The sequence below is a fragment of the Physella acuta genome, unplaced genomic scaffold, assembly GCF_028476545.2.
Source record: "Physella acuta isolate Inbredline_101_S28 unplaced genomic scaffold, ASM2847654v3 ptg000063l, whole genome shotgun sequence".
In the NCBI taxonomy this organism is placed as follows: Eukaryota; Metazoa; Mollusca; class Gastropoda; family Physidae; genus Physella; species Physella acuta.
Window position 1 is genome coordinate 1,258,078 of NW_026731583.1, and position 19,812 is coordinate 1,277,889.

Sequence of the window (19,812 nt, forward strand, 5' to 3'; positions counted from 1 at the left end):
CTGAGGTATTGTTTTTTTACGAAACAAATTTAAAAAATAAAAAATAAGACATAACATTTGCCAATTAATTATTCACCATTTCATTTTCTTGTGATTTCTCTTTATTTTAAGATTTGCAATGTACAGTTTTTTAACAGTTTATTCATTAAGATGGCTTTGAATTAAGCTTGCATAATATATTTACTAATTTCCACCTTGTGTATTAAATATTAATTTTAAGCCTTCTCTATATATTAAAAAACCTATTGTGGAAATACAGATAAGTAACATGTATTCACGTCCGCAATAAATGTAAATACATCAATTTTGAAAGGGATGAAAATACAGAACATTTAAAACATTGGGTAAGGTAAGTTGTAAATTAGAGGAGGGGGGGGGAGATGGAGTGTGACGTCATTTTAGGGGAGGGTCTGACTTTTCGTGACCATGTGTGACGTAGGGGGAAAAGGGGGGAAAAAATTACCAAATAAACGTGACGTCATTTATGGTCGACCCCGATGTTGTTGTACGCAGTGAACGATAATACAAGGGAAGCCATTGGTCGAGTGACAGCGGGTATGTTGTGAGCGGGAGAAAGGGGGTGTTTAGGTATAACTTCGGTAGGACAGTTGCAGGTTGGAGCAAGAAGGCGAAGATCGATGTGAAGCGAAATAGATGGGATTAAACTTGATTGGTATACCTAACCCTTACGAGTTTGTTGGTGTATACGTATACTTAGTGTGCAAGACCCCTCACTCCCTCACACTCGCTATTAGTTTATGATCATTGTACATTTAACATGTTTAAGGAGTAGAGATTATTTAAAACCAAACATCATTTTATCAACTTAATTTTATAAACACTCAACGACTAGGAAAGGAAACATTATTTAATTCGTAATATAATTAACTTTCATGATAATTATTTACACTATTGTTTATTAGATTTCAAATTGTCGTTAGTTTTTTTCTAAATTATCTTTCCGAACCTGACGATCAGTTGGGTAGGTGAAATAGGGTTAATCTTCTGCAGTCGCCTTTATTTACCCTAATCAGATTGGGTAGGCTTTCCTGGATCTGAACTCGAGACTTTCGCGTTAGCAGTGGTATATTGTATGCTATTCTTTAATAACTTCTTCAACGTTTAGTATGTAGTTTGTGTTTTTGCATGTATAGTGTCTGTTTATATCTATCTGTATTTCACTTATGCTTATTGTTACAATCGGCTTCTTATATATACACAAGACGACACTTGTGCTGAAGCCTATACCGTATGTAAAACAGTGTTGTTTGTCACTTATAAGCCCACAGGGTATTTAGGTCTTTTTATATGTGTTAATACCAGGCGCTCTTGATCCTTATTAATGTCACAACTATTTATAGCTTGAGCTAACATCCTTGTCAGGTTGTAAAATGGAAATTCCATCTATAAAAATTTCGATGACGTGTGTCTCTTAAGTAATTATGTGGATGATTGTGTGTAAAAGTGTTTGTTTGTGAATATGTTTGACGTGCATTTTTCGAGAATGTATATCACGGTTGGAGTGCTTTAGTGTTTGTATATGTTAATAATGTTTAATGGCTGTATACATATTTACTTAATTTAATTTCTATTAACCAATGTCTTTCTGTATATGTGTGTTAATAATTGTGATTGCAAGTATGTAAGTCTATGTGTGCAAAGAGTTGGGGTAGATATAAAAGAAGACAAATCGTTTGTGTTTCTCAAATACATATTTATTTACATACACCGATATTTTTTAAAAGCGGTTTACCATTTTGTTAAAATGTACAGGTGATGCCAAGCGGAACTGCTGCTTAAAGTATACTATCTGAAAAATCTTGACGTTTCTACGAGAGTAAACATTTAGCGTGAACAACAGCTCACCAGACCATGTGGGGGTGGGGGTGGTAGGGATATGCCTAGAGAGGAAGAGAGGGGGCTGCTAGGCGCGCTTACAGCCTAATGTTTTCTATTGTATCGAAGAAGAGAATTATATATATAGAAGATTACGCTGTTATGAAATATATTTCGAAACAATTAACTAAGTTGTATACATTTGCCAGATTACAATTTATATTTTATTAATAAGTGCGAGTGCCGTGAGCCTATTTCAAATAATGTATCGCTTTTATTTCAATGTGTTGCGTTCTAAAGAAAGTAGGCCACTTTAAAAGTAAACAGTTTAAATCCTGTTAAAGGGACGTTATAACTGTGGAGTGGGCTTTTTTTTTACTCATAAGAGGATTTGTGAATAGCTCATTGATATTTTGTCTGGAAAAAAAGTGTCTTTAAGATCTTCTATCCATACATTTAAAGTATTTTTTCCCAATCATTGATATTGTTGTTTTGATGTTTTAAACATTTTAAAAATAAAATTTAATGTCTTGATCTAATGTGCCTTTAATACAACGTTTAAATATAAAAATCTAAAAAAAATGTTTTTAATTACATTTTCTTTCCAACTGCCAGATACATAAAAATAGAAGAACTAAGATAATTTATTAAAAATGAAAAATAGCTTTATGGAAATAATAACAAAAGAGTGTGCTATTCAGATGTTTGTCATTGTGAATAACTCAAAACGTATTCAAAATGTATTCTTTAAAAATGTAAACATTTAAAATTGAATTTAAAAAAGTTAAATAGTGAATTAAACAAATCATATATCAGAATTAATATTATTTTGTAAAAAAAAAATGTAAGTAAATAATTTTGATAATAATTCATGAAGTATATTTTCAGATTAATAATTTGTATTTATGGAGTTTTAAAAGCTAAAAAAGAAGAAAAAGCATAATTGTATAGGAAAAACTATCCCCATATTTTAAACATTAAAATGTGTAAAACATTTATAATATTACTAAAAAATTAAATGTTTAATAGAAATTTAGATAGCATACCTGATGACTAGGTAATAATAATAATAATAATAATAATATTAATAATGAATGATACAGTATATGTTTTTCTTCTCGAAATATGTAACAGTATATTTCAATTTTAAAACGTAATTGTCCTCTATGCGCCATGGTTAAGACTAAGAACTGCTTTTTAGTTAATAAGAATAGACAATTATTGGCTATTAAGGTATATTAATGACACTATTTCTCTTGAAATCTTTCTCCACTACGATTAACGCCATTTTTACATCCACTGTGTACGTGAGGCACAAGCAAGTGTTCACTAGTGAACACATAAGCCGCGCTACTTCCTGGACATGTACTTAAATCATAGCTGTATTTTGTTGCGTTGAACCACAGTAGTAAGTGCTTTATATGTTTTTGTTTGTATTTTTTTACGGAGACTTGCCGTGTGGATGGGAAACTATAAAAACCACGCCTTCTTCAAACTTGTGTGGACAATACAGGTAACTGTTGTACATTTTCTGGACTTTCTCGTACAAATCCATGTCATGTGAGACACAGGAAAATCTGCAGGTGTCTCTTATTATGCTCATGTCCCACATTCTCCAGCCATCTAACGTCACAACTGGACTGTCCGCCTGGTCAAAGAACAGCCTGCATGTGGCACTCTCAGCCTCGCTGTCGTCAAACACCACGTGGGTGGCTGTCATCACACCCACACTCCACCAGGTGGTTTGTGGAGTGTCTGATTTCTTACACCCTTTACACTGACATGTGTTGCCTTCTTCATCTTGATATTTAGAAACACCAACTATCATCCCTGTCCCAGTTCTCAAGATATTTTTGTGACGCAAACCGGCGCACGGGTAGGAAATATTTGTATTTCTAATAACGTCTGGTCTCTCGGGACTAGTGTACTTTACAGCTACCTTCACTGTGAGATCGGCAACAAGTTTTATCATCGTGTACATCTCTTTGATGTTGTCTGTTACGGTAACGTGGTGGGGGTAAAAATCTTCAATAGGGATAAATCCTGTGTGGTTGGGGTTTTCGCCAACGATTTCCAGAATGTGGGCGAATTTGCCTCAGTCTCACCAGGTCCACATTCCACCACCTCGTGCTGCACTTGCAATATTAATAAATATTCTCTTTACAGAACCCTACCATTAAGTGATCGAATCATCTCCCCAAAGTTTCATGGTACACGGATGAACGGTGTGAAACCGAAATAGACATTTATTTTTATAAGCCGCATATAGAGAAATATCGCACCCTCCCGTGGTGCCGCCCTTGCAAAATTAAAAAAGTATTACCTTTTTTACAGAACCCTTCCCTGAATTGTTCTAATCAACTCCCCAAAGTTTGATGGCGATCAGATAAATGGTGTCAAACCAAAATTGACTTTTATTTTTATATACCGTATATTGAGAAAAATCCCACTATTCCGTGGCGCCGCCCTTGCGAAATTAAAAAAAAAATATTTTTTTTACAGAAACCTTCCCTGGAGTGTTCTAATCAACTCCCCAAAGTTTGATGGCGATCGGATGAACGCCGTGAAACCGCAATCGACGTTTATTTTTATATAACGTATATAGATAAAATCGCAACTTCCTGTGGCGCCGCCCTTGCAAGGCTAAAAATATTTTTTTATGGAACCCTTCCCTAGAGTGTTCAAATTAAGTCCCTGAAGTTTGATGGCTATCGGATGAACGTTGTGAGACCGTAAACGACTTTTATTTTTATACAACCTATAGAGAGTGAAAACAAATCGTGCCCTGCCAGGGCGCCACCCCTGAGAATTTTAAAAAGGATTTTAGCGCAGAAACCTCCCCAGGAATATTCTGAAAATCTTCCCAAAGTTTAATGGCGATCGCGTGAACGGTGTCACGGTAATTCACTCATATTATTTTTATATACCGTATATTGAGAAACTCACCCTCACGTGGCGTCGCCCTTGCGAAATTAAAAATGATTTTTTACAAAACCCTTCCCTATGAAATGCCCAAAGTTTCATGGCTATCGGATAACGGTGTCACGCCAAAATCGACTTTTATTGTTATATACCGTAAATATAGAAAAATTTCACCCTCCCGTGGTGCCGCCTTTGCGAAATTAAAACTGATTTTTTACAGAACTCTTCCCTAGAGTTTTATTGTGAAATCCCCAAAGTTTCATGCCTATCGTATGAACGGTGTTCCTGCAATTCACTTATATTATTTTTATACACCGCATATAGAGAAAATCGCACTCTCCCGTGTCGCCGTCTTTGCGAAATTAAAAATGATTTTTTACAGAACCCTTTCCTAGAGTTTTATTATGAACTCCCCAAAGTCTCATGGCTATTAGATGAACGATGTCATACCAAAATCGACTTTTGTTTTTTTATATACCGTATTTAGAGAAAAACAAATTGCGCCCTGTCGGGGCGCCACCCCTGCGAATTTGAACTTTTTTTCCGCAGAAACCTCCCAAGGAATATTAACAACAACTTCCCAAAGTTTCACGGCGATGTGATGAGAGGTGTAGTAATGCATAAAAGACAGACAGACAGACACACAAACATACATTGCTTTATATATATATATATATATATATATATATATATATATATATATATATATATATATATATATATTTAAACATAAAAATAAATGAGAGAGAGAGAGAGAGAAAGATGGAGAAGCAAAAGCTTATACACTGCATTTTTGTTTGATCTATAAATAAGTGTGTCACGTAAATGGGACCTAGTACTACCTGGGAAAAACCTCAGTGTTAAAAATCCCGCCCAGCAAATAGCATTCCACTTTTGCACTAGCTGTTGTTTGGTGTATGGTGATGAACTTTAGAATTGGTAAATTTGTGTTTTAATGTACACGTTATTGACTGCCCATACGCACACATACACACATTTTCATACGCACATATATACATACACAAACATTCAAACATGTATGCACAGTCATATACAGAAAATACTATTGAATATACTATTCAATTGTCAATAAACTATTTGATAGTGTTTCCTTCAACATTTGTTTAAATTGTTCAACCTCTTTACTTTATACGTAGTATACAGAAAGTCTTGTAATCGTGCAAAAAAAAATCGAGATTTTTACAAATCTCGACGTTTTACACCCCACTGATACGGAAAAACATAATTTTGCAATCTTGTCCGTATGTCTGTGTGTCTGTCTGTCTGTGTGTGTCTGTCTGTGTGTAAACACGATAACTTGCGTACCGTTACAGCTAGGTTGATGAAATTTCATATATACGTATTTTATCAAAATCGTAGATCCGTATCAACTTTTGAGTGATTTCCAAAAATCGGAAGTGGTACTTTTTCTACTTTGAATTTTTAAAAAGCCTATAACTTGAGTACTATTTTAGATAGATAAATGAAATTTCACATGTAAGTAAAAGATCTAATTCTCTACCTTCTATCGAATTTTGAGTAATTTCTGTTTACCGGAAGTACTAATTTACGCTATTTCCGATTTCTCAAAAAACGCTGGTAAATTAAAAAAGTACTAATAATATTGAGCACTATTACGCATATTTTGTTTTGGCGTTCGCTTGGTGCGCAATTCTTTTTTCTACGAGATTCTATTCTATTTTTACAAGTTTAAGTAATTAAAAATCATATCTATATTCCGCGTTATATAAGAATATTCGAGAAAGTTTAGGGGAGATCACTCCCGGTTTATTTTGTTAACATTTCAAACCTAAAAAAGATACACACATTAGATCATATGACAGTGACCTGATGGGTAAAGTTCCCTTTCAAACCTGACGGTCTACGGGGCATGTGAAGTAAAGTTCACTTGTTTCTGTGACCTTTACTTTCCCTAACGGGAGTTAGGTACACATCAAGGTTGGGTGGACTCAGGAACGTCTACTGTCTTGAACCCGGATCAAACTTGAGATTTACGAGTTAGCAGTTCAGCGAGGCCACACCTTATGTGTATATGTGTTTATAGGTAAAAATTTCGCAATTTTTAGTTTTGTAATAGGTACACCTCCACTGTATATCAATATATATTCACAACATTAATTATTTTATCAAAAATCAAAATTACTCTCGCGGATTCTATATGACTCTAGTACGTAAAGTAGCAAGACGTCATGAACTCTAACCTGGTTGTTACTCTTTTTATCTCAACACGACGGATGTGGGAGCCTTTCTTTTCTAGTTCAGCAACTGATTATTATGTACATATATGTATATATATATATATATATATATATATATATATATATATATATTTAGAAAGAGAGAGAGAGGGAGAGAGAGAGAGAGAGAAGCAAAGACATATTAATCAAATATGCATGCGAGTTATACGTGGGACTAAATGTCTTCTATCTGTGTGAGAGTGTATTTAAATATTTGCTAAGCATCTTTACACTAGCGATGATTCACCTTCTAGATCTGGAGAAGAGTTTTTTTTATTTAGGCTCGATTTTTCTGCCAGGGCTAACGTATTAAACGGAATATTACCGACGCATGGGTACGTAAAACAATACATGCTTCTTTTCAGATAAACTTTATTTGTTATTCGCTAATTTAATTAACTGCGATGATTGTATTATAAAACACGTACGTATATAGTATGTGTATTTTAGATTGAATATGTGAGTTCTTTTAGATTGTCGTCTAATGATGTATGTTACATTAAATTATCTTCGTTAAATTAACAATCAGACTATTCAATAAATATTATCCATATTACCTCTAATAATGTTCAATAATACTTCAAGAAAACCCCAATCTTACAATGTTCATATTAAGACAATCGTTAAAAATATACGTTTTTTTATGATTTAAACAGACTTTTTTGCGAAACTCACATTATAAAAATTTTACTTCATTAAAACCTGTGTACATAATTTTTTTAGTTTAAAAAGTAATTTAATGCATTCAAGTAGTGTCAACATATATATAAAGCCTAACAGTTTAGAAAATGATTGACCTTTGCGCTATACCACAGCCAGCTGGATGTAGTAATACTTAACGTTAAACCTCGCCCGGTTAATTTTCGTGCTGTAAGCCAAGCAAGTACACAGTCACTTACTCAGATTCTTGTCCTTCAGTTTTTTTTTCGAATGTCTGCAACCATCTATTAATATAAGCAAAATTCTCTACGGATCTTATTCCGGATATGCCAAAAAAAAAGGAATTCTGAAATATCATTACGGGCAATTCTAACTGACAGATTAGTTTCAAAGTTGACACGTGGGCCAATACAGGAAGACAATGCGATCTGACATTAAATTTGACTCCATTAGATGCCTATATAATTTGTTATTAATTAAATAATACTGTGCCCAAATTAGAGGGCACACTAATCCAACCATTCTGCACTATTTTACACATATTTGTTATACGCATGTTCATTAGTTGTGCAATAAGTTTTAGTTAAGCAACTCTATTGTAAATAAATAAACCGGGAGTGATCTCCCCTAAACTTTCGGAATATAGACATGATTTTTAATTACTTAAACTTTTGAAAATAGAATAGAATCTTGTAGAAAAAAAAATAATTGCGCACCAAGCAAACGCCTAATAAAATGTGCATAATAGTGAGGAATATTAGTAGTACTTTATAAATTTATATGCGTTTTTGGAGAAATCAGAAATGGCGTAAATTACTTCTTCCGGTCAAAGGAAATTACTCAAAATGTGATAGAAGGTAGAGAAATAGATCTTTTCTTACATGTGAAATTTCCTTTATCTATCTTAAATAGTACTCGTTATAGGCTTTTGAAAAATTCAAAGTAAAAAAGTAACACTTCCGGTTATCGGAAATCGCTCAAAAGTTGATACTGATCTACGATTTTTATAAAATACTTATATATGAAATTTCATCAACCGAGCTGTAACGGTACTCAAGTTATCGTGTTTACACACAAACACACACATACAAATACACATACACACACACACATACGGACAATATTGCAAAACTACGTTTTTTCGACTCAAGGAGCCCTAATACGTCGAGATAAGCAAAAATCTCGATATTTTTTTGCACGATTATAAGACTTTCTCTATACTTCGTATATACGAGAAGGTAAAAATCTAAAGTAGAGCTTACTGAAAACAAATTCATAAAAACGTTTTAATAAAAAAGTGTTTATGTAATGATGTACTAATAAAGAAGAAAATAAATGATTTTCTTTAATTATCAAAAAATACCTATATCAAAATAACAAAAACTATATACATTTAGCTTGGTAGTTCGCCCTGCGGTACCGGATTATGAAGTCTGCATTACTCGCCACCCACGTGTCATATTCGTCGATGCAACAATCGACCTCTCGCCTCGTAACAATCGACCAGATATTTACAAAACTGATTTTATGATAACAGCATATTTTGGTCACATTTCGTTGTTTTTTGTGACAACTAGTATATTACAAAAAAAGGTCTTCATTCTTTAAAGACAAACGATAAACCGCTGGTACATTTCACAACTTTTTTTACAACAGTTAATAAACAAAGAATGCAGTTAATTCAGTAAATAAACATCCACCATTTGATATAGCACTTATACTTAAAGTGCGTGAATACACAAGATAAAATCACCGGAATAATACTGGATGCATTTCATTTTCTAACCTTTGCATACATATAGATGGTCACTCGAATATCCCATTTACCCCGATTTTACAGCCCTACATTCTACCACTCCAGTCAGTGAGCGATCTCCAAAAAGCATGCAAAATACAGTGATTGATCGCTCACGCATTCACTTCCAATGGCCAGGTATTCAACTATCACAAACGTTTCACTACAAATACAATTCCATATAAACAGTTTGGCACAGCATTTAACAAGTTTAAACAGTAGGGGTTTAAAAAAGATAATTCTGTAAACATACTTTCCGATACACAAATATAAAGAAGAAAACATAATTCAAGTTGTAATATAACTAATTTGGTTACATTATAAACGTATAATTATGTGTGCTAGATTACAAATCATCTTTAGTTTTTATTTTAAAAATAAATTACCCTTTCGAACCTAAAGGACAAGTGAAGTAGAGTCCACTTGCATCTGTGATCTCGACATATAAAAGGATAAAGTGATCAGCTCTTTGTCAAGCCAATATTACCTTCTTTATCGCGAGACAGGTACCCATAAGGCCAGGGCGGACTTGGAGGCGTGAATTGGACTCGAGACTAAAGCGCTAGCAACAGTTTGCTCTAGGAATTTTTTAAAAAGTTGTTATAAATCAGCATACTCCTTCATAGTTTTTCTATTTGTTTATGTGTGTATGTACGTGTGTAATATATATATATATATATATATATATATATATATATATATATATATATATATATATATATATATATATATATATATATATATATGTGTGTGTGTGTGTGTTTTCGTATACATAATGCTTTAACCGTCTGCCATAAAAAAATGTCTAACACTCTTAAGTCTACATTCCGTGTAGGTCTTATCGTCTGGGTTTCTGTGTTTATACCAGCAGGTGGTCTAGATTCAGATCACGTGACACAACTATTTATGGATGGAGCGTCATACACAGTGTCATACACACGAGTGTAGTGAATCATTCGGTTGTTGAAGTTGATGAAGACGAAAGCCTTAATAGGGTTTAGGGGAATTTATTTTAAAGCGTCTAATCTAAGTTGTTTTTTTTAATCCCATATAAAATAAATTGCTGCATGTCCATGGTGAACATAATAGAAATCGATATTGAGACAAATTTAATTTAATAAAAAAAATGTTTTGAAATGGCATATAATAATTAGATTGTAAACGCATTTTAAAAAATAAATAAAAATTTTCTACTTAAAAGCATTCATTTGGTCGCCAAATGCAAAAGAGATTTCACCGATGATCCCCTAAGCCGCTTGGTGAAGTAGTAGACCAAAAACTCCCGGTCAATAACCCCCGGTCACTAAGATCCGGACATACCTTTCGATGTAAGTCACATGGTGTGCCGCAATTAGAAAAAGACAAATCAAAGAAATCTAGAAAACCTTTATAGCAACAAGCTTTTAAATGCACTATAAATAAAAGAAAAAAAAATTTCCTTGTGTATAATGTATATTATTTATATGTTTAATAAATCTTTAGTTTGTATAGCCCTAGAACTCGTTTGTCTTTGTTTATACTGAACTTTGTTAGTTTATTGCCGCTTATCAACTACTGAAATTTTAACCGTTATACACACCATGTTCCCGCATGGCAATATACCTATAAAAGCAATATCCCATAACTTTTTTTTCACAAATTATCCATATAGAAGTGATCTATGATCTATACAAAACATAAAAACAGCATATGAACATGTTTGCATGTTCAAATAAACCGGGAGTGATCTCCCCTAAACTTTCTCGAATATTTTTATACAAAATAACAGGGGATGGGAACTCGGGCTATAGACATGATTTTTAATGCATTTTAAATACTTTTTTTAAAAAAATAGAATAAAATCTCTTAGACAAATTAATTGCACACCAAGTGAACGCGAAATAAAAAAGCGCATAATAGTGCGCAATATTATTAGTACTTTTAAAATTTACATTAGTTTTTTGAGAAATCGGAAGTAGCGTAAATTACTACTTCCGGTCAACGGAAATTACTCAAAATTTAACAGAAGGTAGAGAATTAGATCTTTTACTTACATGTGAAATTTCATTTATCTATCTGAAATAGTACTCAAGTTATAGGCTTTTGAAAAATTCAAAGTAGAAAAAGTACCACTTCCGGTTATCGGAAATCGCTCAAAAGTTTATACGGATCTACGATTTTGATATAATACTTATATATGAAATTTCATCAACCTAGCTTGAACGGTACTCAAGTTATCGTGTTTACACACACACACACACACAGACACACACCGTTTTTAATATAAAACTGATTAGCCTATACCTTAATTCATATGTTTATCAAATCTGTTTACTTATGTTAGATTGAAGAAATAAGCAAGCAGTTTTTTTCAAGATCGGTGTTTTTAGTATAATTTTTCTTTCACGTCAATAATTGGCCTAGTGGGCTATAAGACTGATGAAGTAGAGTGAATCTCTTTATACTGTGACATTAGCACATGCCGGTACAAAGTATAAGATGTATGCCTTTACTTACTAAGCAATAAGCACTGGTTCAGTGTTTCTTCCAGATTTTTTTTTCCGGAAGAGGGGGTACTTGAAACTTTCGGGTAGGGCCTGACTTAATTTTTCTTTGTTGGGGGGGTATATTATATATAAATATATAAATATATATATATATATATATATATATATATATATATATATATATATATATATATATATATATATATATATATATATAATTCATATTTTTATAATCATTTGTGTTTTCGCACATTTATATGAGTAAGCAAATAGTTTATAATACAATATCACTTGAAATTATATTAAGAACTTTGCCAATTACATCCTTGGGAGAAATATTTAGATGGAATCTCGAGAAGCTCCACAAGAAACATCTGCCGATTGTATCGCAAAACCTTCTACATCAAGTGAACAAAGTTTACATGAAGATAAAGATTCTATGAATTCGGGTAACAATTTATACACAAAATATGTAATGTTCAAGAAATATATGTAAATATATATTAATATCTGTATTGATATATGCATAGATGTATATTTGTTTATATATATATATATATATATATATATATATATATATATATATATATATATATATATATATATATATATATATATATGCAAATATATAAGGCTCTTAGTTTAGAATGTATAAGTTGCTTTAATATATTTACCAAAGGAACCAGATATATATTTTTATCATAATATGGACGTACTGTTTGAAATTGCTGTTCTAATTAAACATAATTGCGGCGACTTTAAGTTAATAATGCGCCTGTTCTCAATAATAAAATCATAGCTGTTAATTTCTCCGTTAAAGTAAAGAAAAAATGCGTTTTAATACTTTTTAAATCGAAATATACTTGATCGTGTTTAATTAATCGATAGCTCATTGAAATAATTTTAACAGCAGACAGACTTTTATATATGCATCGAGCTTCGTCATGTGGAATGGCCTACACTACCTTAGACTGTTGTTCCGCGTGAAAATACTCAGGTTTTGTGTATTATTTGATGTAAAATTAAACATTAATGAAGACCACATTTTTTGACTTATCAGAATTTGAATCACTATGTTAAAATAATACATACCGTTTTTCCCACCAATACCTGTTTACGAGAGTTAACTAATTGAATCGAATCGCAATTCTTGACCGTTTGTTCATTCGACATCGAATGCTTGCATTTTTTAAAATCAAACTACACTCGCGCTTACACACACAAAAACACACATATATCTTTATACATAATTGTATAAATACACACACACACACACACACACACACACATATATATATATATATATATATATATATATATATATATATATATATATATATATATATATATATATATATATATATATAATTCAATTCTGTATTTGACATCTAACAGCAGACTGTGGACCCATGACTACAAAGAAATATAATAAAAAAGACTTGATCGCCGAAGTGTTATATATCTAAAGTACTTATCGTCTTAATCAATTGTTACAAAACCTGAAAATTGAATGAGTTGTAAAACAAATTTCATTTTCAACTTTGCAGTATCAATTGACGGCTTGTGCGTTAAACAAAATTAAAGAAAATGTATCACCCTTCTCAAAAATTCTAATTTTGTTTGAAAATTAATTACATTTAGGCCTTTAGCACTCATTACGTCCCTTGATAAAATAGGAAAACACAACTACTTCCCTTTTAAAAAAACATTACATCGGAGGGGGGAATTTACTTTTTCTACTTTGTGTTATGTAAAACAGGGATTTTAAATACTGCCTTTTATTTATTTTATACACTGAACATACTGTTTACTTAGTATTATTTTTATTTTTTATCATCTAAACATTCATTAATATTCAAGATTGTTAAGGAAAATTATTTTCAATTGAGATCTAATTGATTCAACCATATAACATTTGAAAATGTTTGACTTTTCACCCCAAGCATGTAACTTTTTGACCCCGCACAAGTCTTTCATGTGCATACCGTGACCAGCTTTTTTAAACGGCTCTGCATACTGTTATCTGTAGTGTAGAATTAGTATCTGCTGCATTTGTAGTGTTAAAGGTTTACAATTCTTGACTCTAGATAATGCACAATGAAATGTGTGACTTTTCTCCCCTCTTCCTCTATAACATTATTATTGTATTTTCTTTCAGCACATCGTTATGAACGTGGTAAGTAGAAAATATTTCCAAAAAAATATAATTCGCCTTTTTATAACTATTTTATATTTTTTTTATAAAACATTGGTCGCTAAATATGTAATAGATCTAATTGGTAACCAAGTCTATTATTTTAAAATTTAATGTTAAATAACCAAAATAAAAATATAAACATCTTTATTTTTAAAAACCCTAGTATTTATTACTCAATTTAACTGCTATAAAGGTACGATTTTATTCAGATCAAATACATGATTTTCGGATAAGATATAAACACCCTACTTTGCTGTCGTTGTCGTTTATAGTACAATTCGCGAAAAATTGGGAAAAAATAAGATATTCCAATAAATTATAACTTTTTTGTAAGAGGCTATTCTGTTTGTTTTTTTTTCTTGTTTTTTTAAATGTTCATACATAGCTTAGTGTTGTTTTTACATTTTTGGCCTCGATAATTTCAACTGTAGTGTTTTAGTAGCTTCCACCTTCTATTAAAAAATATATTTCGGGTTAACTTATACTGTGCAATTGGGTGGTAAGCCTCAATGTAGAAAATAAATCTGTGGCAAAGTGGTTAAAGTGAAATGCAATTTTAAAATCAATGTTATAGGTAAAACACTTAAATTAAAATCCAAATTAAAATGAATATCTAAAGATATTAAATATTACTAACATCGATTTTGAAATATTTCTTTTATTTACGCTACCTATGAAAACCAAATCATCCTGGAAAAGTCATGTAGAAAAATTGTGATAAATAGAGAATGGGGAGGCTGTATTATAAGTGCTCGATTTTACTAAAAACAAATTAGTTCAATTGGTTTACACCATCTGAATCTTTCGTATCTAGAGGCAATTTATTAAACATAAATTACAAATTTAGTTTAGTACTAACGCATAGGCCTACATTTCGGAAATATAAAAACTTTTAATACAAGTTTAAGAAGAAGATTAACTATGTTTGTGTTTGAATTTTCTCTTAGATCCAGTATGTTTGGTATTTATTTCCTTGAATTGCAGAGAGCTGTTCTTTTGAATGCTATAAGTCGTAAAGTGTTAATATTATTTACATTTTTAACAACGTTAATACTGTTGCTTTTTTGTTTTAGCAGCAAGTAAAACTGGTAAGTAGAAAACTAATTTCCAAAAATATAATTGTCTTAAAATTGTATTGATATAATTTATCAATTTATCTTTAAAACAAAGTGGTTGGTTAACAGATCGGGCACTTCCCGGCGCCACAAACGTTTAAAATTTGGCAGGTCCCTGCCTCGGGCCGAGAAATTACGACGGCCGAAACCTATCGGCCACAAAGTCCACGAAGATGTGGTCAAAACTAACATCGAATGAGCGGCGCCTTATAAGAGCTTTTTATCGAAAAAAAAATTCCCAAGTAGGAACCTCGTCATAACCATGAAGTCGTAGACCGACCCTCGGGGGAATCAAAAATCTATGATACCTTTGGCAAATATTCCGAAGGTATTAAGGACTGATAGATACACATTTCCTAATAAAATATTGTTAATTTGGTGAAAAAGATGATTTTTTTCAATACATTTTTGAGGTTACTTTCGCTCTGTACATCTGGCATATGTTTCTTTTGACCTAGGTACATGAATTGACCTTAATGATAAACAATCGGTCAGTATATTCTCTCATGGCAAGGGCTAAAGTGTGACCGAGAGTGAAATTTTTATTATATGAGCTTTATATTGAAAAGAAATTCCCACGTATGGGTGTCAGAAAAAACGCGCCATTTTTTTTTTAATATGTAAATCGGTCAAAAATGACCAGTTGTAATTCTCCATATATTAGCTTTATGATCTATGTGAAAAACAGAGGGTATTTTCAACAAAGAATTTCTGCCGTTAGGAAAAACTTTCGATTGAGACTGTAAGCCTACTATGCACTCGTCGTTTCCTTTGTAGGGTCAGCCTTGCTGCGGGTCCTTAGTCATCCGAGCAACAGATTGTGTTTAATAAATAAAATGTGTACAACAAGCCAACCAGTTTTTAACAGATAGTAAATAAGAACTACCGTATTTCTCTAAATGGCACTTAATTTTTGGAAATTCAGAATCCATGTATCTCCAAATGTTCTTACTGTATTGTACAATTAATAAAGTAATTGTTAATTTGATGAAACAAATGGTTACAATCCGTTCTATGTGTATTTCCACATAAAAATGAAATATGCATTGCAAGTTTTATTAATTGTTTTTATTAATTGTAACCGTGCAAAAAATTAAAATCTAAATTTACTGCTTAAATCATGCGATATTTTAACATCAAATTTTCATCAAATTTTAATATCATTAAACTATCACTTACTTTTAAACAGACATTAAAGTTTTAAATAGTTTAGCAAAAATAAGTCTCAAGTCTTGATTAAAACATTATTAGAGAATATACGTGTATTGTTATTGTGTGTAACGATAAAGTTATTCGGGTTAATTAAAGCATATGATAATATGACAATATTATAATGACCAGCCATTTATACTATCGCTTGTTTAAACAAGTAAAACATAGTTAAATAGTCATCTATAAAAAAAATAACAAAATACAATGTGTATTTTAATATAGTGTGAAATACGTTTAAAAACATATGTAGGTCTAATAGTATTTTCAACCATGGTGAAATGCTTTGTACTTTTCTTTTAAAACGTTCTTTGATTATGAAAAATGTTTTAACATAAAATTACTAGTGATTATTTAGTTTTTCCGTAGGACACACTAACGTGTATTAAGAAAACTAGTCTTAATACTATTTAAATATTAAAATATATTGTATTTGTGTATTAACTATCAGCAGTTAATTTGGTGGTTACTCAGTCTAATTTATATCAATTTGCATTTATTAAATATTTATCACGCATAAATACTAATCGGTCTCTCAGCATTTTATTTGTTTAATTCATAACCAGCGTAATGTAAATAATTGCTAAATCATGTTTATCTTGTATTTAAAGCGCTGTTTCTTTTTTTTTTACAGAATATAAAGTTGATTATAGTATTGTTATTACAGAATATTCCGTGTCCGATAGTTCTGGTATGTATTTATGTTTTTATATTTTTTGGACACCTAAATTTCGTATAATTTTTATTATCTTCACGAATGTTCTTTTAATAAAAATATTATAAGTCTACAATATATAAATGAAAATCAGTGTTAAGCAATGTATAATCTTTTTATTTTTAATTTTAACTTGTACCCATTATTGAATATTTTTGTGTTGTGCTTTTAAAGATGACGACTTCGATGAAAGTTACGGTATTTATTTATGATAATGTCGATCTAAACATTAAACATAATTTTAATGCCATATGCAAAAACCTTTTATAATAAGTTAAGATCACGTTTATGCTCTATATATCACTGAAAATTATTACTCAAGAAGACATATAATAATAAACTTTATTTGTAATCATAGCTTTATTTTAAAGGTCCATCTGCAAATTAAATTTCTAATTGTGTTCTATAATTTTGGTATTGTAATTACTAAAAATTTCATAACGTTTCAACAGTACAATAATTCTGGGTTGGTCTAAAATAAAATTATACAAAGGCATTCAATTGAAAGTTTAAATTGGTACTTTCGAATTTCTAATAATTAGTATTTATCTAGCACAGTTAGTGTAATATTAAATGTACACGTAATAATTGCTTCGATTATATTTTCTTAAACAGATCACGAGGTGTTGGAATGTGAACCAGGAGAAAGTGAAGCAGATTTGCCACGACATTGGAGAATTTGTAGTAAAAATCCCAGACACACAGGGTTTATACCTGTTAAGGAGTTGAGTCTCGTACATGCCACTGTTACAAATAAGGTTAATGAGCTAGTCTCCGTGATAAACATTGTTGCTGATCTCACTGTCAGAATAGCTGTCTACTTCACAAGTTCTGCAAGGCCAAGTGTTATTGAAGGGACAGATGTCCCCTACCCTTGCGCCAGTTTACGAGGTAAAAAATCTCTGAGAATTGGGACAGGGATGATAGTTGGGGTCTCGAAATACCAGGAAGAAGACAAAATCACCTGTCAGTGTAAGGTGTGTAAAGTTTCAGACACTCCTCAAACCACCTGGTGGAGTGTGGGCGTAATGACAGCCACCCACGTGGTGTTTGACGACAGCGAGGCTGAGAGTGCCACATGCAGGCTGTTCTTTGACCAGGCGGACAGTCCAGTTGTGACGTTACATGGCTGGAGAATGTGGGACATGAGCATCAAGGGAGACACCTGCAGATTTTCTTGTGCCTCACATGACATGGAGTTGTACGAGAAAGTCCAGAAAATGTACAACAGTTACCTGTATTGTCCACACAAGTTTGAAGAAGGCGTGTCTTTTATTGTATCACATCCACACGGCTGCTCTAAGCAAGTCTCCGTAGGAAAATACAAACAAAAACATATAAAGCACTTACAACTATGGTACAACGCAACAAAATACAGCTATGATTTAAGTACATGTCCAGGAAGTAGCGGGGCTTATGTGTTCACTAGTGAACACTTGCTTGTGCCTCACGTACACAGTGGATGTAAAAATGGCGTTAATCGTAGTGGGGAAGGATTTCAGGAGAAATAGTGTCATTAATATACTTAAATGGCCAATAATTTATCATTTTCCTAATTAACTAATAAGTAATTCCTAGTCTCAGTCATAGCTCAGACATGACAATTACGTTTTAAAAATTAAAACACTGTTACATATTTCGAGGAAAAAAACAAACTGTATTAGTTATCAAATTATTTATCTAAGTTACTAATATTGATTATTACTAAGTCATCAAGGAATTAAGACATCGAGTATCCAAATTAATTTTTATTTAACAAATAATATGTGATTGTTTTTTAAAGTATTATTATAATTGTTTTATTATACATTTTTTATGTTAAAACTATTTGGATCGCTTTTATGCAATAAAATAAAATTCTTTCTTCAGATTGTTTTAAATTAAAAAATCCATAAATACAAATTATTAGTCTAAATCATGCTGCGTGCTTTATTATCAATAATGAATTACTTACATAGTTTTACCGAATAAGTTCTGATATTTTTTTAATTAACTCCATTTTTTAAAATCATTTTTAAATTTTTAAATTACATTTAAAACTAATACTTAGGTGAGGCATTTTGATACTATTCACAATGACAAACATACTGATTTGCCCAAGCTTTTGTTGTTTTTTCAATAAACATTTGTTATTTAATTTTTAATAATGTTTATTTTTTTAAAGGCGTAAATTCTTTAAAAAAAACGAGTTGCCTTATAAGGAAATAATTATATTTGAATAAGTTATTTTGCACCTTGCTTCTATAAGCATATCACAACATCAAATCTACAATACCAATGTATTGAATAAAATAGCTTAAATGTATAGATAGAAGATCTCAAAGACAAAATATTCCAGATAAAATATCAATGAGCTATTCACAAATAATTAGCATATTAAACTTACAATGTAAATCCTCTTATGAGTAAAAAAAACCGCACTTCACAGTTGTAACGGAAGTGCGTGTTTACATTGGATTGAAGCAATATTTGTTATTAACCTTAATTTAATTAAAAAGCTATTTCATAATGATCAGTAAAATGTATTGTCATTTGTATTCAATTGTTTTGTGTGTAAAAGAAAAAAAGTGAGAAATTATAATATATGACATTTAGGTAAAATAACATTATTTTAATAGG

The 19,812-nt window shown here is 31.4% G+C and overlaps 1 protein-coding gene across 1 annotated transcript; it reads left to right on the forward strand.

Moving 5' to 3' along the window:
• Window positions 1-12,272: 12,272 nt before the first annotated feature.
• LOC131950071 (uncharacterized) lies at window positions 12,273-18,923 on the forward strand. The gene is made up of 5 exons (XM_059312112.1): window positions 12,273-12,406; window positions 14,116-14,133; window positions 15,228-15,242; window positions 17,113-17,169; window positions 17,809-18,923. Exons 1-5 carry the CDS (start codon window positions 12,301-12,303, stop codon window positions 18,702-18,704), a joined length of 1,092 nt encoding a protein of 363 aa, XP_059168095.1. The 5' UTR covers window positions 12,273-12,300; the 3' UTR covers window positions 18,705-18,923.
• The last annotated feature ends 889 nt before the right edge of the window (window positions 18,924-19,812 follow it).